This window comes from Panthera uncia (genome assembly GCF_023721935.1).
Source record: "Panthera uncia isolate 11264 chromosome C1 unlocalized genomic scaffold, Puncia_PCG_1.0 HiC_scaffold_4, whole genome shotgun sequence".
NCBI classification, from domain to species: domain Eukaryota; kingdom Metazoa; phylum Chordata; class Mammalia; order Carnivora; family Felidae; genus Panthera; species Panthera uncia.
In genome coordinates this window covers 98,043,812-98,068,351 of record NW_026057585.1, presented here as the reverse complement: position 1 = coordinate 98,068,351, position 24,540 = coordinate 98,043,812, and the positions used below count along the sequence as shown (strand labels likewise).

The 24,540-nt window shown below is 45.7% G+C and overlaps 1 protein-coding gene across 1 annotated transcript in view; it reads left to right on the top strand.

Annotated features, from left to right (window-relative positions):
- Window positions 1-1,952: 1,952 nt before the first annotated feature.
- SLC25A33 (solute carrier family 25 member 33) overlaps window positions 1,953-24,540 on the top strand; it is a 33,597-nt gene continuing 11,009 nt past the window's right edge. Inside the window, exons 1-2 of the mRNA XM_049618167.1 lie at window positions 1,953-2,223; window positions 16,018-16,197. Coding sequence (XP_049474124.1) covers window positions 2,168-2,223; window positions 16,018-16,197 — 236 coding nt within the window. The 5' untranslated portion in view covers window positions 1,953-2,167. The remainder of the gene's footprint in view (window positions 2,224-16,017; window positions 16,198-24,540) is intronic.

Here is a 24,540-nt window from a genome sequence, read left to right as displayed (position 1 = left end):
CTCTCTCTTTCTCTCAAAATAAATAAACTTAAAAAAAAAAAAAAAAGCCAGAGGCTGGGGGCACCCCACTGGCTCAGTTGATAGAGCATGTGACTCTTGATCTCAGAGCCATGAGATCGAGCCCTGCGTTGAGCGTGGAGTCACCACCAAGATAAATAAATAAATAGAGGCTGGCACCCAGCCCTGGTGTTAGAAGCCTGGGTCCCAGCCTCAGACACTTCCGTGAGAGCAGCCAATGTGGAGGGCTGTGTCTCAAGGATGGCATCCCCTCGGGTTAGAATCCTGCCTAGATGAGAGAGGTTCCTTCCTGGTTAACAGGGTTGTATTACTTTCTCCTTCCTTGTACTCATGCCCCATAAATCATCTTCAGCTAAGACCAACGCTGACTTCACAAGCAGCTAAAGCAAGGGATCTGGGAGATCCAGGAAACACGAAGAAACTTGATTTTTTTTTTCTTCCTGTTTGCCTTATTTCCTTCCTTTCCTCTTTTTCCTCATATCATGGAGCATTCGTATGGCTTTCCCTCTTTCTAAGCCTGGGAGTAATGGTTTTAATATGGAGTATTCACTGCATTTGCGTTTTGGATGACTGCTCCTAAAAGCTGTTTTTAAAGAGCCCCAGCAATCAAATACCCAGCTCCTGTGTTTGCACACAATTTCCCTTCTGCTTAAGCTTTCTTTGTGTTTACACACTGGACATCTAGCAGCTTGGTTAGGTCAAGGTACTGCTTTTAGCAACTCTGGAGATTGAAAACATGGTATATTCTGTACGTAGTGCTCTGGAGGGGGATGGAAGCGGGGAATGACAGACTGGGTAAAGGGGCAGATTTTTTTACTGCAGAGTAGGTGAGAGGCATGAAAACTTTCAACAGCAATAATGGAAGGAACACAGAGAAGGAGATGGCTTTGGGAGAATTTCAGGAGACAGAAATGCCAGGTGAGTGAGGGCCTGCTGAGAGAAACAGAGAGTGGGGAGTCCAAGGTAACAGGAAAGTTTCTGGTGTTAGTGTCTGTGCAGATGCTGGTGTCACCACCAGGACAGGAAATACAAGAGGCAGGGCAGGTTTGGGGAAGGGGAAGAATGGAAAGATGAGTTCAGTTCGGCACAAGTATTCATTAGCTTCTCGGGTCATTACTGGCGGCAGGTACCTTGTCAGGAACAACCAGAAATAAGAAACAAGATCCCTGCTCTCCTGAAGCTTACACTCCAGGGGTAGACGGTCAGCTTAGAGGAATAAATCAGCAAAGTAACTGCAGGAGCCTATGTGAGCAAATGAAGTGGAATCATGTGATAGAGGGTGCTGCAGGGCGACCAGGGAAGGCCTGCCTATCAGACTTGGAGGTAAGATGCCAGCTGAGTTTGACAGTGACCCAAGGACAAGTAGAGAAGCAGCTTGAATATAGAAGCTTGGAGCTCAGAAGCCTGGGTGGCAGATGATCAGAAAGGATAGGCCAAAAGCGTTTTTGCAGGACATAATGCTAATTACAGAAAAATCAAAAATAAGTTAGGCTGTTTTATGTGTTTTCCCTAAGCTGGACGTTGAATACAGAGCTGCGGGATGCAATATGTAATTTACACACCTTTTTGCACATCGTATCACAAAAACTAAACTAAAAATACACTAAAAAAAAAAAAAAAAGGAAGAGTCCCGGCCCTGGGTCCCCCTAGGCTTTGCCAAGGCGGCTCTGTCTGCATCAGAGCGCGGACCGAGCGGCGTCGGCCGGTTCTCGCTCCCGGTGCCTCGGCCCAGGCCGGCCCCGCCCAGCCTTTCGCTCGGAGCAGACGCCCGCCCAGGCTGCGCCGTCGCCCCGCCCACGCTCACATGCCGGCCAATGGGCGCGCGGGATCCGGGCCCACACCCCCGCCGCGTGCCGCCCCGGGCTCGCGCCGCCGCGTGACGTCACGGCCCGGCCCCCGCCACGTGACGGCCGCGCGCCGGGCTCCGGCTGGTGCTGGGCTCGCGCCGCAGAGGCCGGTGAGGCGCCGGCGGCCACGCCACGGAGGGCGCTGGGCGAGGGAGCGGGTTGTCCGGCCGCGCGCGCATGGGGGCGGCGCCGGCAGCCGCCTGAGGGCCGCGGGGAGAGCGGAGCGGGCCACCTCGCGCATCCCTCCAGCGGCCTCGCTCCCCGGGCACCCGGAGGCGGCGGGCCGTGGAGCCGGCGCGGCCATGGCGACGGGCACGCAGCAGAAGGAGAACACGCTGCTTCACCTCTTCGCCGGCGGGTGAGCGTCCCGTCCAGACCCTGCGTCCCCCCCCCCCCCCCCCCCCCCCACGCCCTGGGGCGCCCCCTGCCCCCCGGTTACTCGCCCTCGCCGGGCCGGAACGCCGGCTCCCAGAGGAGGAAGTCCCGGCGGTGGGGAGGCCCTGGGGGCGCGGGCCTTACCCCACCTCGGGCCGCATCCCCCGGGGGTGGTTTCACCCCGAGCCCGCCGCGCTCCCACGCCCTTTCTCCCCCGCCTCGGCGAGTCTGGCTTTTTCTCCTCTTAAACAATCAGAGGCTGGCGTGACGAGTGTCACTCGGGGGCGGTCCTGCCTGGCCACTGTGGCGCGGTCCGCCCCACATCCTCCCGGCCGGCCGCCCTGGCTGTGCTGCACTCGCTGTCCTTCTGCCCGGATTGTGCTCCAGGGCCTGTTTCCCAAGGGCCTGGGCAGTCTTGCGGGCGCTGGGGTGGGCCCGGGGGGGTCCTCGGGGTCGCGCCGCGGCGAATTCAGCCAGCCTAGAGGGCTGCAGGTGTTGGGCATCAGCAGGGGCCTGGAAGGTAGCGCTGGCGAGCCGCGATGCTGACCCGCAACCCGCGGGAGGGCCTCTGGGGGCCTTGGGGTGGGGGTGGGGGGATGAGGTCAGGGCGGTGTGTTGAAATGCTTCTCACCTGCCGGTGGACGCGTCCACCGTAAGATGTGCCCTGTTTTGAGAGCTCTGCATTTTTTTGATCGTCACGCACCTTGTATTTTTCAGCGGTGGCAACGCGGTTTTAGGGAGGTTGGGTGGTAGGGGGGGTTAGGAAGGGAGCTGATCTTTCGATTCTTCGGAAAATAGTAGTGAAAATATTTTTGAGTATTAGTAATTTTTTTTTTTTTCCTTTTAATACAGCTGGTGGCTTTGGGTCCTTTTGCAGTCTTCCAGGAATTTGGTCTTATTTGAGGACCTCAAATAAGAGGCCTGGCACAGCAATTTTTTAAGTGTGGGACAGTCTGCATAAAATAGAATTTATTGTGGATTATCATCTTGACTTGAGTATTTTAGTTGCAGCTTGGCCTGAAGTGTGCTCCTTATTACAAACCAGTAACGGTTGAGAACTTAACCTGCCCAAAAGTAAGGGATGAAAATGTTCCTGAACTCTTTGTTCTTATGTAGGTGATCACCCACTTTGTTTCTCCGGCCAAAAAGTTTTGGTTCTTCATAGATAGGAAGAATTTCTCATTCATCTCTAACCTGTCCTTCCTTCTCCATCTGGTCACATCATCCCCCAGTGTTTCCTGAGAGTAACGGGTATGGGGGTGTATTCCTAAATTAATCTAGTGTATTAATTTTCATTCTGGGGAGTTTGAAACAGGTTGGCCGTGCAAAAGTCATTTCTCAAGCCAAGAAGGGTAATTTTTAAAAATGATTTCTTACTCTGTAATTTTGATTTCCTGTTTTTAGTGAGGTGGTTTTTTAAAAAAATTCTTTGTATCCCAGACTAGGAGAGTTACCTGGTCTGGAGCAGCTTCTGTGAGGCTTACTGCAAAAATCTATCGCCCTGTCTTGATGAATTTCCCTACCTGCCCTTCACAGTGCCCTCTGGCTGCTAATTCTCCTACTGGAGCTCCAGCCTCTTCCCTGGTGATGGAGGAAGATTGCAGCAGCCGGCACAACTCACACGGACTGATTAAAATATAGAGTTGATTAGGGTGGTGCCTGAAGCCATCGTATTTAACAGGTTTCAGTTCCATCTTCTACAGCAGCTCCGGATTTCTTGTGGATACTCAAGACAGAATGAATCTTCGAAGGGCTGTTTTGGCAGTAACGAATTGGATTTTGATACATTCCCACTAGCCTAGGATATGTATGTTACTTCCCTTTCCTTTTATGAAAGAACAGGAGTCTGTCATATAGTTAAAATCAGTAAACCCAGTGGGGCCACCTGGCCCAAAGGCAGACTCCCTGCTTTGCTCTAACTAGTAGTTTCCACTGTTGTGAAGCTGACATCTTTCCAAAACTCTAAGATTCATTATCTTTGTAAGGAAGTCAGAGCCCTTTGTTTGTAAATTTGTCACGTTCCTCCCGTTTAGTGAATAGCCTTTGGGAACTAATACCAAGCAAGTTTAACTTATCAGTAATTAATGATATCGAAGAACTATGTTTATCAGGTATAAGAGGCTTACGACTAAGTTGAAAATTAACATTAGAGCCTGGGAAATAAAAACTGCGTCCCAAACAACTCCTAGTCCTTTAAGTTTCTTTCACTTTGTTTTTAAAGACAGTTTCTTGGGTTCTTTGCAAAGGCAAAAAATACTCCTACATTAATCTGTAATAGTCCTCTTTTTAACACAGTGTTACCCTTAAAGAAGAGAACTGCAGGAAAAACCACCCACAAAGCAACACCTAAAAATAAGCTCTTTGGAAAAGGTTCTCTGCATGTATATGTGTACCAAATGTAATTTCATAGCTAATTTTTTTTTAATTTTTTTTAACGTTTTTATTTATTTTTGAGACAGAGAGAGACAGAGCATGAACAGGGGAGGGTCAGAGAGAGGGAGACACAGAATCTGAAACAGGCTCCAGGCTCTGAGCTGTCAGCACAGAGCCTGACGCGGGGCTCGAACTCACGGACCGCGAGATCGTGACCTGAGCCGAAGTCGGATGCTTAACCGACTGAGCCACCCAGGCGCCCCTCATAGCTAATTTTAAAATAGGCTCGTATTCTTTAAATTGCTTTCTTCTTAGTAATATATTGAGTTTTAATGACAGCACGGGAGTGAATTTTCTGAGTGTACCTGTAGTCACTCTACTGTTCAGTGGTTGCCATGAAAAAGGTGAACACAATTTCCAAGCCCAGTGACTGGAGTTCAGTGAGGATGTTAAAGTAATTTTATGACAGGGCTCCCTAACTTATTCTGATGATAATTTCTTTTTAATCTTATTTCTAATTTTTTAAAAACAAATAACTGGACATCCTTACGTGTACATGTATGTGTAGGTCTCTGATTGGTTTCTTAGGATAAACCATTAAAGGTACAATCACCGAGGCAAAACCCATCTTTAAGGTTTTGACACCTACCCGCACATTCATTCGTAACCAGCTCTTACGATGTGTTACTTCTGCATGGGTGAACGTCATTCGTTGGATGTTGATTTTAAGTATCTTTAGGGATACTGCAGTTTTCTGCTTTCTTCCCTCTCGTCCCCAAATCTGGGTTGTATTGTTATCAAAATAAAAAGCATATTTAAACAGATTTTGTTACTACATAACAAAACCTGTGGTTCCTTTTCTACTGTTTAAGCATTCTCAGGAAGAGAAACACCGAAATCCTTTGGAGTGGCCCTTCTGGGTCCAGACGTTATACCTATTAAGAAAAATCCTTTAATGGGGTGCCTGGGTGGATTAGTCAGTTAAGTGTCTGACTTCCGCTCAGGTCGTGATCTCAGGTGAGTTCAAGTCCCGCGAGTCAGGCTCCGTGCTGACAGCTCAGAGCCTGGAGCCTGCTTCAGATCCTGTCTCCCTCTCTCTCCGCCCCTCCCCCCTTCTCTCTCTCTCTCTCTCTCAAAAATAAATAAGCATTAAAAAAAATACAAGAAAAATCCTTTAAACTTTCCTTCTCAGATGTCTCGGGGGTTCTGGCAGTCCATATAATGTTAGTGACACCCTTCAGCTGCTGAAGAAGCAGTGACAGCCAGGCGACGACTTAGTAGACGTGCTCAGCACCTGGAAGAGCCGGGCTAAGCTGTCCCGGGAGTTAGAGGCAGATGACCTGGATTATATGCTTTAGTCCTATTTTGGTGGCATGTGTTTTTTCCTTTGTCGTCAAATATACTCACCATAGCCTTTAAAATGTATCTTAGTGGGACTATAGTATGTCTTTAAGGTTTTAAAATAGGTAATCCAAGGTGTGTCCAAGATTGAGTATCGCCCCCCCCCCCCCCCCCCCCCGCCTGCATTATGGACATCTGTCACCTGGTGTACTTGTACTTTGCTTGTGCCTAGGAATGTAATCTGTATCAGCTAATGGTCACCTTGGGAGTGTGAGGCGCGTGTTGTGTTTGACAGGGGGCCTGCCGTGCTGAAAGAAATTTTGGTAAAAGACACGTTACAGTGTGCACATAATATTTTATAGAAGACTTACGTATATCGAGAATATACGTTGGCTTTTGCTTCTTCAGTGTATTTTACATATGTGACAGACATTTTTTTTAATTTTTAATTTTATTTTAGAGAGTGCGTGAGAGCGGGGTAGAGGGGCAGAGTGGGGGGAGGAGAGGGAGATAGAGAATCCCAAGCAGGCTCCATGCTCAGTGCAGAGCCCGGCACAGGGCTCAATCCCGAGACCCTGGGATCAGGGCCTGAGCCAAAATCAAGAGTTGGACAGACGGACGCTCAACCTGCTGAGCCGCCCAGGCACCCCTGTGACAGACGGTTTTAAAGGCCATGTGGTGTTTGTATGAGGGATTCCCGCTGGAAGTAGCCTTCATGGGAATAGCAACTGTGTCGGTTTTCATCACCTTTCATCACCATTACACTGTCAAGTACAGTATCACACTTGTTACAGATGCCTAATCGATACTTACTTAATGATTGACTAACTGAATAAAAGGTAGTGTGTGGCTTATCTGGGGTTTAGATTTATGTGCTCTGTTAAATTGTCCCAAATAAAAGTAGTGCTTTGATTATTTATGAATTGGGAACATGGTTCTCTATCAAGATTTGCTGAAACTCTAATTGGCATACAGTAACATTATTTTGGATTCGTGGACTTGCTAAAAATGATTCTCCTCAGGTTTAGAAAATACTGTAGAGTTTTTTATTCATTCGGTAGGGCGCTATTTACCGGCGCCTAAGTGGCTCAGGCGGTTGAGTGTCCAACTTCAAGGTCATGATCTCGCGGTTCCCGAGTTTGAGCCCTGCGGCGGGCTCTGTGCTGACAGCCTGGAACCTGCTTCAGATTCTGTGTCTCCCTCTCTCTCTCTGTCCCTCCCCCACTTGCGCTCGCTCGCATGCCCTCTCTCTCTCTGTCTCAAAAATAAAAAAAGAAAGTAGGGTGCTATTTAAATGTTCTTTCTAAATGATACAGAATATAGGAAATAGCATCTAAAAGATAATTAGCTGCATAAAAACGATGCATTTTGCTTTGAGTAAATACAGAATTTGCATAACTGAAATCTTCTAAGCCTTATGCCAGGTATTCAAATAAGACATTCCAGAATATTATATAGAAACAGGTACTAGTGTTTTCAAGTCGTGACTATAGAGGTAGCCAATGAAGAGGGGAATTACTGAAAACTCCATAGATTGGGATCACAGGTTGTCTGGCGGGTATCATTTGTTGGTGGAATCCACGTTGTAGCTATTATGTAGAAGCTGTGAATCTGGAAAACAGTTTACTCTCAGTTGGGTAGCAATTATAATAAAGAGCATATTGATCTCGGCTTTAGTGTCTAGGATGAGTGACTGTGTATGTAGAAGACCGGTTCTTGTTGAAAACATCTAGCTTTTGAAAGGTGTCCTTGTTACTTGATACTCAGAGTTTAAAAGGTAAAAATTTGCATAATTAAACGTTTTTTGTGTCGCTGGTCTAATAAAGATAGAAAAAAATCTAGTGTGAATGTTGTAATAGTGATAGTCTAGCTTTGTTCTGCATAAACTGGAAGAGAGAAACCTAGTCCATAGCGGGAAAATAATCAGGTACGGCTTATGCGGGTAAAATGAAAAGGTTAAATACATGTTTATGTGATAAACACAAGACTTCAGTTCTGGGCTGAAGGAATGGGGGGGTGCATATAAGAATAATTAGTAAGGGGGAGAAGACACAGAAAAATCCAGGTAATAGATTTTTTAGAAAATTGGGCAAATAGATTCTAGAGAGCAGCTCTCTCTCATGACCGCTTCAAGACATAATTTAACCGCTCGCTGCTCATGGCCTTTCTGCTACCCTGTTCAAACCCTTTCCATGGTTTCACTGAGTGGGATATCCCACAGAGAGTTATCTCTGAACTTGGGCATCAGTAGTTAGAGCAGTATTACCTTAGGAGCAAAATCAAAATCCTATCCAGGGAGTTTCCTCATAACTGTTGGAAGAAACATAGCCTCCTAGAAACACAAGTCCTAACTGCTTTTTGGAAGATTATTGATAATACTCAAATTCTGTAAGTGGTTTCTTGAATTAGTGAGGGTGTAAATTTTTTCTTATTGACTAGGCTCATTTAGGAGGCTTTCATTTGTAAGTAATAAAAATTCACTTCCAACTGGCTTGATTATTGGCACATACACCTAAATTTTAGAGAGAGAACAGGCTTCGGGGAGGGCTTATTTAAACGGCTCAACATCATCACTGCAGGACCCCTCAGTGATTCCTGTGTTCCAGAAATATCCACATGATTCCAAGATTGGAGATCATGAATGCAGAATGGCTTCCAGAAGCTCCTAGTATTTCTCCACCATTGAAAAGTCTTGAGCTTGATCTGATTGGACCGACTCTAATGCACCCATCTCTAAACCAGTTACTGCTCCCAGGGGATTATGCTGTTTATTTTGGGCCGAATCATGTGCCCAACTCCGAACAGATGACATGGCAACATAGATGGTATTACGTTGATTGAGTGAGTCAGGGCTAAAACCAGAAATGGGTTCGATATGGTCCAAACTGCATGACTTAAGAAATTAGGCGTCTTATGAAGACAGGAAGAGGGGAGTGGAGGCCGGCGAGGCAAACAGCAGTGCCCTCCACATTGGTTCTACTGCCTTCACATATAATGTCCAGTTTGCTGATACAGAACAGAGTTTCTCAGCCTTGGCCAGATCATCCTTTGGGGAGGGGCAGGGTGTTACTGTCGCTTTCCTGTGCGCCCCGTGCAGGATGTGTGGCAGCATCCCTGGTCTCTCCCCACCAGATGCCCAGTACCCCCTCCCCCAAGAGCAACAGCTAAAAATGTCTCCAGACCCAGCCGGATGTCACTCGGGTGGGGGCATCATTGCCACCGTTGGGAACCACCGGCCTAGAGTAGTGTTCTGCAAATCTTGATCGCACAGCCCTATGATTAAAATGTTTGCGCATATCTGCATATGTTTATATTCTGTGGATTTCATACCTATTATAAAGCATATACACAACATAGAAAGTAAATGGTGGAGATTAGAAATAAACTGGAATTTTATTTTATTTTTCCTGTAATTATTTTCCTGTATTCCACTGTGCACAGAGCATGTCCCCCGCTTTGGAGATGAGTGGTCTTAAATATTGGTATCCAGTCAGACTTGCTTTCCTGACGATGTGATGCCAACACTGTCACCATGGGTGTGACTTTTCCTGTTGTCCGTGCGTCCGCTGCCTTCGCCCCACAGCTGAACCCAGAGGAGTCTATCCTAAAACTTAGAAAAAGGGGGCAGAATCTGCCTGACTGCCGCTGACCACTTCACCTCACACTGTATATACGGAGCAGACAGGTTATAGTTGTCAGCGATGTGGAGTGTTGAGAGAGGGTTTTGCTGTCCCGTCCCATACCCTGTCCCGGTCCCTACTGATCTGGGCTATAGTTTGAGGGGACTAGAAGCATAAAGGACTGACTGGTACCTTGCGCTATGGCCAGTGCCCCCTGCAGGTGGGAGGCTGCTGCATTAGCCATGCCAGATGGATGAGAAGGGACCGGTGTGGTGTGCTTAGGGCGGACACGGGGGTGTCTTCCCACCAAGTGCCAGTTTTGCTGCCCCCTGACTGGCATGGGAGAATACTCTGGTGGGCCCATTGGCTTGGCGTCACGGAGCATGGGGAGCAGAGGAAGGAAAGGCGCCTAGTGCTGCCTGCAGGTAAAGCTGAAAGGAAATCGGGGGACAAATTGCTGGTCGGACCAGTAGGAGGATTCCCGGTGTTGGGGCTCGCGGTGGAGATCGAACACCATTCCAGGCAGGCTTGCACAGCATCTACGCTGGAATCGTAACATTTGCCGAGGCCATTAACGTAACACACAGCCAGGTGGACCCGCGGCAAGACCAACCAATTGCGGAAGACTGCTGCGCTCCTCTCTGTCCTCGTGCCCAGAACACCCTGGAAGAAAGGGAAGAAAAAGCGGACCGAGTCCCATCAAGCCACACTTCCAGCTGGCGGTGCTGGAGGGACGTTTTGGATCAGATTTGGGATTGAAGTTTTAGGACTGAATTTGAGGGTCTGAAAGTTACTGGAAAAATCATGGAATCTGCTCACGGTGTCTGTCATAGATAAGAAAGGGGGGAATCCAGTAGAGTGCACCTGAAGAGCAGAGATGGGAGAGGGCTGGTGGACAGAGTTAATGCCTTTTTCTGAACCGAGACTCAGGAAGAGCCCAGTTTAAAAAATACTGTATGGGGTGCCTGGGTGGCTCAGTCAGTTGAGTGTCTGGCTCTTGGTCTCGACTTGGGTCATGATCTCACAGTTGTGGGATCCAGCCCCACGTCGGGCTCCATGCTGATGAGCGTGGAGCCTGCTTGGCATTCTCTCCCTATCTCCCTACCCCTATCCAACTCGTGTTCTCTCTCTCTCTCTCTCTCTCTCTCTCTCTCTCTCATTAATAAATAAATAAGCATTTAAAAAAATAAATAGAGTCACGGTGGACAGGGCTTTATCCGAGCTGAGGTGACCACGGTTAGGAGCCAAGCTAATATTACAGGTCGTCTTTGTATCATAGAATTGAGAATTGACAGCAACTTTTTCCTACATTTAATGTAATTAATTTGTTGTAATCATAAGTGCTTTGGACCCAACGTGATTAAATATTTTTAGAAAAAGTTGGAAAGCCGGTTCAGAGAAGTCCACATTTCTATTCATATTCTCAGGTGAAGGTCTTATACTTGCTGGTTCATGAAGGAAAAAAAAAAAAAAGTTGAGCTGAAAGGTATTTTAAAAAATTCTGCTATGAAATGTCCTGAATTTCAGGAAGAATCTTCTTTGGGAATTTCAGTTCAGTATCGGAACTTCTTTCCTTCTAATTAAAATTGAGTATTTTAGTGGCTATGTATCCATCACAGCTTAATAACTTAAAATGTTTTCTAGTGACTTAAAACATGACTTTAGGGCCACCTGGGTGGCTCAGTCAGTTAAGCATCGTCTGACTCTTGGTTTCAGCTCCGATCATGAGCTCAGTTTGTGAGACCGAGCCCCATCCCATGTCAGGCTCTGCACTGAGAGATTCTGTCTCTCTCCTTCTCTGTCTCCCTCTCCCTTGCTCATGCTCGCGCGCTCTCTCTCTCTCTCTCTCAAAATAAATAAACTTTAAAAAAAAAGTCTTAAAATAGATGGTCATTTCTCTCATCTGAGGGGCTTTTTTCCTAGTAGGTAGGGAGGGCCTCACCCAGAGTAGTGACTTCTTACCATTGTTTACAGTTGGCAGTGTTTTTCCCTTTAGTCTTTTCCTGTAACAGCCTGAGGCGGCATCCCCTCTGTCTGGTAGAAGAGGCGCCTGGTGAGTGGTCTAGAAGGCCAGGGCCTTTTCACACCCCTGCCCCTCCTGCCATAGGCACAGTGTGTAACACAAAAGGTGACTGGCGTTGAGTGTGGTCTGTTGCCCTCAAAGAGGTCACCGCCCTGCTCTCAGTGGGGCACTTGGCTTTGTGGGGTGAGCGCACCTTCCAGGGGGTCCTCCTTTGATCGGTGGTGGATTTGGTTGATGGTTGGCCGACGAAGGAACGTAACTGACAAGGGGGCAAAGCAAAGGTGGTTGACCTGTGTTCGAATTTACTGACTTTCTTACGAAAGACTACCCAGAAGTTCTGTCTTTTCCCCGCGGTGTGGAGTGGTGTTATTGAACATGAAGAGATGGCAGATATGTCTTTATCTTACTCTGCAGTGTGTAAGTTTTCCAGTATTTCCAAATGTTACACCTTTTAGGCACGTGGTCATTTTTCTCATAAGTCAGGGTTATTTATTTTGTGTGAATATACCTGAGTTAGAAAGTTAATTTTTATCTCTTTTTTTTAACACCTCACCACCACCACTTTCTTTAGTGGTGACCCATTTTCTTTGGATATATTCCAGTGCTTAGAGCAAGTTACACAGGCCAGTATTCAGTTAGGCTCACAATTTTTTCTTGATGCAAAAGAACACAGAGTTTTAAAGGCCTAGTTGTCTAATCAGCCGTTTCCCATTTTGAGTGTGAAAGTAAATAGCCTAAATGAGCCAACAAAACCATCTTTCTGTCATACTCCCGAAGAGTATAGTGAGGGGAGCGCTGACTTTGGAGGGAGACGGTCTGGATTTGGGTCTCCGTTGGGACACGTAGTCACTTTGTGACTTTGAGAAAGTGTGTGACCTCCTTGAGACCCATGTTCCCCATCTAAAAAGTAAGGCTAATGCCACCTGCAAAGTCCGTGAGGGTCAAATGATAGTGGTTTGATACTTCAGCTCCTTCCTGCCTTTCTCCCTTCCTGTGCCGATTGTGATCCCCTAAATTGCATCTATGGTTGGTGGGCTTTGGCCCACAGTTCAGAAAACACCACTGCATGAACAGCGTCATTTACGGTGTGTTATTATCATGTTTTTAAAGCAGGTTTGCCTAAATAGCCAAAACTTACTGTTTTCCTCTCCACCCTCCCACAGCCCCCACCCCCCAGTCTGTATATATCGTTTTCTTTTTCTACCATTCATACTCCTCATGGTAAATTGGGGTAAATAATAACTCCTACCTCATAGGCTTGTTGGAGGATTGAATGCCTACCGTAAGATAATCAGTCATTGGCAGTAATGCTATTATTTAAAGTGACAAATAATCACTGGAAGCTAGTTAGCTTCCAACTCTTAGTTATCTATATTTCACTTGCTCTATCAAACTTCGGGCTCTTGATTTTAAAATACTGCCTGTGAAGGGGCACCTGGGTGGCTAAGTGTGACTCTTAAGTGCGACTCTTAAGCCAAAATTGTGGCTCGGGTCATGATCCTCACGGTTGTGAGATCAAATCCCTCACTGGATGTGGATCCTGCTTAAGATTCTCTCTCCCTCTGCCCCCTTCCCCATGTATATGCTCTCGCTTTCTCTCTCTTTCAAAATAGTAATACTATTATTATTATTATTATTATTATTATTACTACTACTACTGTGTAGGGTTTTACTACTTCAGGGTCTGTGCCGGGTGCTGGATTCGCTTCCAGATTTCCAACACTTCTTTCTGGTGGGGTAGGGAAGCTAACTTCAGTAATTCTGTGTCTGCCAGCGCCTGTCCTTTCCTGTTGTTACTGTTTCCCAATCACAGGTGCTGGTGCTTATCATTTTTATTGAGCCATCTGTCTGCCAGGTGCTGTCCTTGAAGTGCCAGAACATGTAAATACACAGTCCCTCCCCACGCGGAGCTCCTGGGCTAAGGGAGCCTGTGACAGAAGGTAGAGAGTATGTGCCGTTTTCAAACATTTAGATCCCTTGAAAGACATTCTCCTTGAAATCTCGATTTAATAATTCCTTTGCTTAGCAAATACTGTTTGTGAACTTGTGAGTCCCGATGCCAGGGATACAAAGATGATTCAGACATGGATCTTGATCATCAGTGTTTTCCAAAGAATAAAACATTTATTTGTGGTGGTAGGAGGGTTTTAGATGATATGTCACGTTGTTAATTATAACTGGCATGTCAAACGTGCAATTTCATGGATTTTTTTTTTTTAATTTACATCCAAATTAGTTAGCATATAGTGCAGCAATGATTTTGGGAGTAGATTCCTTAATGTCCCTTACCCATTTAGCCCATCCCCCCTCCCGCACCCCCTCCTGTAACCCTGTGTTTGTTCTCCATATTTAAGAGTCTCTTCTGTTTTGTCCCCCTCCCTGTTTTTATGTTATTTTTGTTTCCCTTCCCTTATGTTCATGTTTTGTCTCTTAAAGTCCTCATATGAGTGGAGTCATATGACACTTGTCTTTCTCTGACTGACTAATGTCACTGAGCGTAATACCCTCCAGTTCCATCCACATAGTTGCAAACGGCAAGATGTCATTCTTTCTGATTGCTGAGCAATACTCCATTGTGTACATATACACCATATCTTCTTTCTCCATTCATCCATCGATGGACATTTGGGCTCTTTCCATCCTTTGGCTGTTGTCGGTAGTGCTGCTAGAAACGTGCGTGTGTCCCTTCGAAACAGCACACCTGGATCCCGTGGATAAATGCCTAGTAGTGCAATTGCTGGGTCGTAGGGTAGTTAGATTTTAAGGAACCTCCATACTGTTTTCCAGAGCAGCTGCACCAGTTTGCATTCCCACCAACAGTCAAAAGAGATCTCTCTCTCCGCATCCTCGCCAACATCTGTCGTTGCCTGAGTTGTTAATGTGAGCCATTCTGACAGGTGTGAGGTGGTGTCTCATTGGGGTTCTGATTTGTCTTTCCCTGATGATGAGTGATGTTGAGCATTTTTTCATGTGTCGGTTGGCCATCTGGATGTCTTCTTTGGAGAAGTGTCTATTCATGTCTTTTGCCCATTTCTTCACTGAATTATTTGGTTTTTGGGTGTTGAGTTTGATAAGTTTTTTATAGATTTTTGGATACTAACCCTTTATCTGATATGTCGTTTGCAAATATCTTCTCCCATTCCGTCAGTTGCCTTTTAGTTTTGCTGATTGTTTCCTAATTTCATGGATATTATTAAGAAAAGTGAAAGTGAGTATTTTAGGATAAACAGGTGAGTTGTTTTGAAGAAAAATACTTAAATTCTTAATTGCGGTAATATTTTGATTTGAACAAATGGTAAAGGGTGATTAGGAGAGCCCTGATTCAGGGAGACTGAGGGACACGTGAGGACTTCATCATTAAGAGGAGCTTTATGGGGTGCCTGGGTGGCTCAGTCGGTTAAGTGTACCACTTTGGCTCTGGTCATGATCTCACGGTTCATGAGTTCAAGCCCCACGTCAGGCTCTGTGCTGACAGGTCAGAGCCTGGAGCCTGTTTCAGATTCTGTGTTTCCCTCTCTCTGACCCTCCCCCGTTCATGCTCTGTCTCTCTCTGTCTCAAAAATAAATAAATGTTAAAAAAAAAAAACATTTAAAAAAAAAAAAAAAAGGAACTTTAGCTAAAGCTCCCTGGGATCATGACCTGAACCAAAATCAAGAGTTGGACACTTAACCGACTGAGCCACCCAGGCGCCCTCAAATCAATCCTATTTCTTTTCATTTTTTAAGTTTATTTATTTTGAGAGAGAGAGCATGACCAGGGGAGGGGCAGAGAGAAGGAGAGAGAAAGAATCCCAAGCAGGCTTCACGCTGTCAGCACAGAACCCAATGCAGGACTGAGCTCCTGAACTGTGAGATCAACCAAGAGCCAGACACTTGGCTGACTGAGCCACCCAGGCACCCCCAAATCAATCCTATTTTATTAGAAGTCTGTGTTGTGGTAAACGTTGATTTTTCAAAATAGTAGCATTACCTGAATAATACTCGACTGTGAAAAGCTGCATTTTCTAGAATATTCGTTGCAGCATGGCAGTGAAGTTGGAAAAGACTAATAGTAACAGGCTAAAATGTTAAACATTGGCACAGAGTGATAGTACGTTGTCATTACAAGTGATGATGTAGGTGTGGATGTGACACAGAGAGACCGTCACAGCATCCAGGTAAGTGGGGGGGGGGGGGGGGGGGCGGCATGGGGATTAAAAAGTCAGTAATGAAAACCCTAAAGGATGCGCTAATGTGTTAACCATGGTTCTCTCTTTACCTGCTGGGATTTCAACAAATTCTTTTGCCCTCCCAGCATGTTCTAATTATGAAATAAACCTCGGTGCCTTTTTTCTTAATAGGGGAACATTAAATTTTACATTTTCTTTGTACAAGGAATGGTATAGCATTTCTGATGCGGTTGTGATTTCTTCTCTGACAGGTGTGGGGGCACGGTTGGTGCTATTTTCACTTGTCCGCTGGAAGTCATTAAGACACGGTTGCAGTCTTCCAGATTAGCTCTTCGGACAGTCTATTATCCTCAGGTTCATCTGGGGACCATTAGTGGGGCTGGAATGGTGAGACCAGCATCGGTGACGCCTGGGCTCTTCCAGGTTCTGAAGTAAGTTCCCTCCCCTTCTGGACCCCTGCCCCCACTCTCATCGGGCCCGTCAGATGAGACGGTCCGCTTGCGGTCTCTGTCCAAACTGAAGAATCTGGTTTCTGTACCAGATCCTTTGAGCTCTGACCTCCCCTGGCAGCGGGGCTGCCTGTGATCATCCGGCGATGGTCAGAGTAAACCTAAGAGAGCAAACCAAAAATCCATGTTGAAAGTGTTGCATCAGAGTTGCTCTTGCCCCAGATCTTTTGAGGGCCAGCAAGATCTGGGGTGGCAGAGTGAAGTTAAAAATGTTAAAGCTGCACCAGAGAAGTATTGTGACTATTTTAAGAGAAAACAACACAGAAACAAAATGTTTCAGGTTTTTTACTTTTTGTTTGGAGATCATTTACATTTACAGAAAAGTTGCAACACCTGTTTGGTGAAATTGTTTTTTCCCGTGTTTGTTTAATACTGAGGCTGCCTTCGTGGTATATTATTTTTACTGCATTAAATATGTCTTATTTGATTACAAAGTGGCTGAACATTCATCGGCTGAATTTGGCTTATTAGTCTCTATGCTTAAGGCAGAAGCAGAAATTCAGAAGGGCGCCTGGCAATGCCGGCACTTTAGCGGGGGGCTGTGTACTTGAAAAGAGGTGCCGTTGAACTGAGCTAAACGTGGTTGTCAGACCTCTGAGATATCACTGGGAAAGGGTGTGTTCAAGGAAGACAATGCTGTTTATCAATGTAGATGTTTACTGGGGAAACATCAGAAAAAGATGCCATAAAATGGAAATGTTCTGTCTTAATAACCCCATCACTTAGCACTTTGGACAGAATTCAGTCACATTTCAGATAAGGTGGAATGAATTGGAAAGTGGTTCATTTATTTTTAGGGACATTTTGTTTGTAAAGTCTACTGATGAGTCACCCAGGTGTCCATGCCAGACATGTGTATGAAGGAGCCTCTGAGTTTATTGAGCAAAACTGGACAGCAAAACCAGCCGCTGAGGGCAAGGACCCAAGTGAGAGAATCAGCTAGAGAAAAAGGAGGCTGGTCCCCAAGACTCCAGGAGGATCAGCTAGTTCAGATAAACACCGAGGACAGGAGTGGAGACGTGAAAGGCGGAAAGCCTGCCTGGAGGTAGGCCCGGGAAAGAGAAACACAGAGACGTGGAGGTAACACTTCGAGATCAGTAGAGAGAGAGACAAGCCCACATCCTTAAATCCATGGCTGTGAGAACATCCCCATCCTGGTTTGCCTTCTTATATGTTTGGGCGGTGGCAGTGTCTCAAATGACACCTTTCTTCTGAGGAACACAAAGTGCTTTGGACATAATGAGACAGACAGGTAATTTGCCAACTTTACTGACATCCAAAAAGAACTTCCTTTTAGGTGCTTGCCAAATAACTCATGACAAGTAGATTTATATATTTACAGTAACTGGGAAACTGTTACCCAGAAGTTGTGGGTATCAGCAGGGCCACGCATGTGGCATGAGAATATTTCTCTAGTTGAAGTTTCTAGGGTGTCTGTTCTATATCTCGGGTATCTGTCTCTCCATCTCTTGTAAATCTCTGCTCTGTCTCTGTCTGCCTGTCTCTCTATATGTATGTCCTCCCCCCCCCTCCCAAAATGGGCACAATTATGTATTAAAATGTAAATCAAAGGGAAAAAAGCCTGTCCATCTTGTAAAATACAGGAACAGTGCCCACATCACGCTACACACAAGACAATTTGTTTTCACTGTGGACCCAAAGCAGCCATCAGTTCGTGCAGCCTCAGCTACACAGAAAAGAGCCATCACTGACACGTGAATACTTTCTTTTTTTTAATGTTTATTTATTTTTGAGGCAGAGAGACCCAGCATGAGCAGGGAAGGGGCAGAGAGAGAGGGAGACACAGAATGTGAAGCAGGCTCCAGGCTCTGAGCTGTCAGCACAGAGCCCGACGCGGGGCTCGAACTCATGGACCGTGAGATCATGACCTGAGCCGAAGTCGGCGCGTAACCCACTGAGCCACCCAGTCGCCTCGACACGTGAATACTTTTTAAAACCGCTTATTCTATATTCACATCAAAATAGGAGTAACGGAAGTATTAAGTAAAATTTTTGTCATAGTGATATTTTGTCAGAAAAGTATTTGTAAAGTGGCATTTTTTACCCAAGAGCTGTTTCGTTAAGCTTTATGCCCTCAACTTGGTGTATATATAGTTTTAAGATTCTCAACTGATATTTATTAGCTCTCAAGTTAAAAAATGACTACGCTTATGTGGTATTATCTCATCGATTTTTCACAAGAACCCTGAGGTTAGCACCCTGGCGTGGTGTTACCCCTGTTTTATGATGAGGAAAGGCAAATCGACTTGCTCAGTGTCGTTCCGTGTACATTCACCTGTTTCTGAGAACGACCGGAAGCAGCTAAGAGTAGACAACGGCAGGCCTCCTGACGCTACGCCGCTGCCGCGTGGAGACGGCCAAGTTCCAGCCAGAGTCCCCCGGGACCACAGTCCCGCCTGGCCGGCCGCTGCCTCTGCTCCGCCTCCGAGTCTCCCGGTGACCTCTTGATGTTGGAGGGCCCTGCCCTAGCGGCAGCCCCTCCTTCCGGGAGTGGATCGCATTGAGTCTTGCGGCTTTAAGTGCCACCTGTAAGCTGACCGTGTCTCTCCTCCGAGCCTCGCACGTTAGTCCCCCTGCCTGTTTGCTCGGGTGTTTAGCGGGCGTCCAGAGCGGAACCTGTGCACCACTGAACTTCCCCAAACCTGCTGCTCCCAGAGTCTTGTCTGTGTCCATCAAAGGCGGTGTCCATCCTTCCTTCTGTGCGGATCTGAAGCCCAGAGTCATCCTGAGAGTGTTCCCGCCGTCCCACGGGAAAACCTCCCAACTCCGCCTTCAGGGTGCGTGCAGGCTCTGACCCCTTTGCGCCCCTCGCCCCGCCACTGTCCTGATGGAAGCCGCCATATCTCACCGGTGTTGGTGGTCTCCCCCACCCCCGCCCCTACCCCAGCCCTCAGTGTGTGCACCACAGAGCAGTCGGGAGGTCTTTGGCTCAGATCCCTCCAGGGGCTGTCCTCTCCCTCCGAGGGAAAGCCAAAGTTGTAGTCGCCCCTCACCCCCTCACGAGGCTCCGCACAGGTGCCACCGCTCCCATGACTTCTCCTACTTCACCTCTGACGTCGCCCCGCCCGCACCCCGCCACCCTGGCCTCCTTGCTGTTCCTTCGCAGTCTTTTCAACTGGGAACATTGGAACATTTTCCGGGAAGGGCCTTTGTACCGGACGTCATCTGCACGGCTGGCTCGCGTAGTCACCTTTGCGGGAAGGCCTTGCCGTGACCATGCTATTTAAAACAGCTTCCCCTCACGCCCCATCCCTTCTTCCTGCTCTATTTTTATCTACAGCTCTCACCTCCATCCAACAGTGTGGTTTACATATTTATATTGTTTATTTTCTCTCTCTACCCCCACCAGAAGGGAACTTTGATTTGTTTTGGTCCCTGAGGTGTCGCCACTCACCTAGAATGTTGCCTGTCACGTAGTAAGCTTAAGCTTTCAGTACAAATCAAATGAATGAATTTTGGCCTGTTGGGAAGATACGGAGTATAAAGTGCTCAACAGACACACACACACACACACACACACACACACACACACACACACACGTCCCGCCTTGTAAAGAATACTGACTGCTGGGGTGCCTGGGTGGCTCAGTCGGTTAGGCGTCCGACTTTGGCTCAGGTCACTATCTGACAGTTTGTGAGTTCAGCCCTGCGTCGGGCTCTGTGCTGACAGCTCAGAGCCTGGAGCCTGTTTCGGATTCTGTGTCTTCCTCTCTCTCTGCCCCTCCCCTGCTCATGCTGTGTCTGTCTGTCTCTCTCTCAAAAAAAAAAAAAAACACACACACATTAAAAATTAAAAAAAAAAGAATACCAACTGCTGTCACGATAGGTACCTCCTGTGCTTTTTTAACATGATTTACGACTGGGTTTTTTGGTGGCCAAGGCAAAAAGGGAAATATCTATCGTATTACATAATTCTCGTCTGAAGAAAGCATACTTGCTCTTCGGGGGAAGTGTGTGTCTTTCCCTGTTGCACGTTCCGAAAGCAGTCTGTTGCTCAGCACTGGCGTGGAGAGAGCGAGAGCGCCGGCCTGAGAGGTCTTTCAGGGTGGCGCAGGAGACCCCGACGACTTTGCTCTCCGCCACTCTCCGCCTCCACCCTGGTTGAAGCTCCCCCTCCTCCTGCACCTAGATCTTTAGGTAGCTTCCTCCTTCCTCTGTTGAGGCGGCTGAGCTAAGGGCGGCTGAGCTAAGGGCAGCGATGATGGTCCGCAGACAGGGCTTTTGACCGGCTAAGTGACAGGTGTCTGGCCTTTTCTCTAGACCACAAAGCCCGGCAAGGTTTTAGAAGCACTGCTACCGGAAACCCAAACGAATAAAATGGTTATTCATTTAAAACTCAGCACCTTCCCTCTAGTCTTACTCTCTCAGGCGGTGCCAGTTTAGAAGACTTAACAGCCAACAGACTTTGTTTACGGGGAGTTTATTTTTCAAGCTGCAAGTCAGTGTTTGCGTGTGTCTCATGTAAGGAAAGAAAGAATCCTCCGTTGAGCACCAGGAACCTTCACATTTTTCATAGTTACTTAAAAAAGGCAAGATGCTAGCATATTTAGGCTCTATTAGATTCGCTAAAGGGAGTATTAATATATCCGTTTTATCTCTGAGGTCTGCTTTTAAAACAATCGTGTGAGTTAATCTTTTTTTTTCCTTTTCAGTCAGAGCTCCTATTCTGTAAACTATGCCGTCATTACCTTATTTTTATTTTTTCAGGTACCTTTTTTAATCTGTAAAGTAATTTATTAGCGAGCTAGTCTCGATCTTGTGAAAACTTAGGTACCTGTTCCGATGAGATCTTTGTTCTGGATTAGTCCGTAGTATGCGTGCTGTGATTTAAAACTAGTGAAGACAGGGAAATGTTCCAAACAAGACCCTAATTTCCTTTTGTATCTCTTTTCTACGTGAAAGTTTATATGACTGTGGGAAAGTTAGTCTGGATCCCAACATGCTTTATTATGAAGCTTGAAGTGTGCCATTTATAGTAGAAACTTGATTGTTCCAGAAAAATTTTGTAAACATCCCGATAGGTTAGAAGTTTGAATTATGTAACAGATTTGACTTTTTGCCCACTGTTAATATGCGTCACTATGGAGACAGTTTTTCTGCAGTTCTTAAAAGGCCTGAGTCACTTGAGGACACGCGTTCTCTGCTGCATTATAGATGAGGGCTTCCAGCTTCCTGGAGCCAGAGACGCCCTTAATTGTGTTTGACTGACTCCCGGGCCTGGCTGCCCAGGGCACGTTAACGGGGGCCACAGACCGAGTCCAAACTTTCAAAATGTTTGAACACACTGACCGTTTGAAATCTTTTACATACTGTATTCTGAATTGTAGGTCACTTCAAGGTGTTGCTTGAGAGAAGTTTTTGTTCAGACAGCTTGGCTTTTTAAAAGCACGGTCCTGATTTCTCTGGATGAAAAGTTGCTGCGCTTAGTAAAAAAAATAAAAATAAAAAAAAAATAAAATAAAAGCACAGGGCTGTTTTGAGAAAGAGGAAAAGTATTTACAGTTGAAAACACTAAATTGCCACGTCTCGATTAAGAGCCAGTTATCTCTCAGCCAGTGTGAAAGGTTACTCGGAGGGCATGAGCTTCATTTGGTGGATTAGCTTTACAGAAACCCAGCTTTACCCCAACCCTTGCTTCTGTGAATTTATGAGCTATCGTCAAGAGTTTGGTATTTTTATAACCTATGACCTATACCTTTTTTTTTTTAAAGAACTATTTACTTTGAAAGAATTTCAGACTTATGGAAGAGTTACAGAAACGGTACAAATAACTTGGTTATACCTCAAGTCACCAATTTTCAAATTGGTTTTCAAATTCAAGACATTCAGTATTCATATACTGCTTTTTAAGTGATCTACAGTCCATACTCCGATGAAGCAGTCACCATAAGTGATTGATTTCACAGAAGAACAAAATTTTAAAACTTTGTTCCCGCCAAGATCTTTTCTGCTTCCTAGACCTTTTTCAGTGAGCCTTTCATTCCTCCTCGCTGGGTTGTTTTTTGGTTTAACACAGCTTTATGAAGATGTAATTCATATACCATACAATTTACCTGTTTAAAGAATACCATTCAACTGTGTTTAGGATGTACAGTCAACACCCCTAATTTGATTTTAGAACGTTTTCATCCCTATGAAAAGGAAACCCCTCACCCATTTGTAGTCACTCCCCATCGCTTGCCCCCAGCCTAGGCAACCAATCACCGTCTACTTTCTATCTCCAGATTTGCGTCCTCTGGACATTTCACATAAGTGAAATCATACAACACACAGCCTTTGGTGTCTGGCTTCTTGCATGTAACCTAATGTTTCTCGAAGGTTCAGCCTTGGTGTTGTGTAACAGTACTTCCTTCCTTTTTTATTGCCGAGTAATATTACATTGTGTAACTAGGTCTCATTTTAAATGCATTGCTCTGACATTCCCCAGATGCCATGAAAGAAAAAAAAAAGAAAGAAATGTCCATTGTACTTCTAGCGAGATGTGCTGTCTAGTTGTCCAGTGTGTCAGAGGCCCTTCATGTGATACTCAGGGGTGGCCAGAGGGTTCAGGCTGGGCTGCACACAAACCAGAGTATGTCATGGGATCACTTAAAAGGGCCTGGGTTGATAACTGCCAGTAAGGAAAACATTCTATGATTAGAAAATAAGATTATTGTCTCCCTAATATTTTGAAGTAATTTAAGTATTTCGGTGGAACCGAGGTCTAGTTTATTACTTATTTAAAATAATAGCTTTATTGGGGCACCTGGGTGGCTCAGTCGGTTAAGCGTCCGACTTCGGCTCAGGTCACAATCTCACAGTTCATGAGTTCGAGCCCCGCGTCGGGCTCTGTGCTGACAGCTGGGAGCCTGGAGCCTGTTTCAGATTATGTGTCGTCTTCTCTCTCTTTTTGTCCCCTGCTCACGCTCTGTCTCTCTCTCTCTCTCTCTCTCAAAAATAAATAAAGATTAAAATAATGGCTTTATCGAGTTATTATTCACATACCATAACATTTATCCTCTTAAAGTGTACAAGTGGTTTTAGTGTAGTCACAGAGTTCTGTAACCACCACCACTATCTAATTCTAGAACTTTTCCATCACTCCAGAAGGAAACATGTACCCATTAATAGTCCTTCCCATCGCCCCACACCCCTCCCCTGGCGACCACTGATCTGCTTCATCTCTCTGTGGGTAGGAATGTTACCCTTCTTGATGATGTTATAAATGGAATTGTTTTTTTATTTCCGTATTCAGATTGTTCATTGCCGCTGTGTTTGAATACAGTTGCTTCATATGTTGATCTGGTGTCCTGTAACCTTGCTGAACTTAACCATAGTAATTTTTTTAGTGTATTCCTTAGTATTTTTTTTAACTTAATTATTTTGAGACAGAGAGCGCACCCACGCAAGAGCAGGGGAGGGACAGAGAAGGAGGGAGAGAGAGGGAGGGAGAGGATCCCAAGCAGGCTCCACAGTGTCAGCACAGAGCCCAGCGTGGGGCTCCCATCTCACCAACTGTGAGGTCGCGACCTGAGCCAAAAACCAAGAATTGGACTCTTAACCAACGGAGCCACCCGGCCGCCCCTTAGTATTTCCATGTAATAAGATTATGTAGTCTGTATGAATAAAGATAGCTTTGCTTTTTCCTTTCCAGTCTAGATATTTTATTTCTTTTTTCTTACCTAACTGCTGATCTGCTACTTTTGAGGGCAGCTCTTACAGGTACAAATATTCTTTCATTTTTAAGCAATTGAAATATTTTATAAACATCTAAAAATTTGAAGACGAGAAGCGAAGATTTATATTTTTAAGTTTGTACATTCAAGGACTCTAGACCATGAAAAATTACATTGACCTGAAAAAGGAAAGAAATCTACAAATGGATAAAACTTGAACATTTTCCAGCGTGCCAGGGACCAAAACATCAATTTAACCTCTTCACCAAAAATTTCAGCTTTGTTTTTAGAGACTTTCTCTATGGGAAAAGTGGAAGGTAGCAGAAATAGAATTGGCAAGATTCACTTTACCAATAGCTTTTCCATGAAGTGGGAAGACACCTTTTTATTTTACTCTCAATGTCATAATGAAGGTAAAGCATTATATAAACTGTTGACGACAATTCTAGATAAACTCAGAATGCTGTCGGATCGGAGGCCCTAATTTACCGAGTGCAGAAAAATCTGCAGTAAGAAAAGGAGATTAAATTAGAGAAGACCTCAATGTAACTGTAAATTTCTCTTGGACACCATGAAAATCGAGCCATTA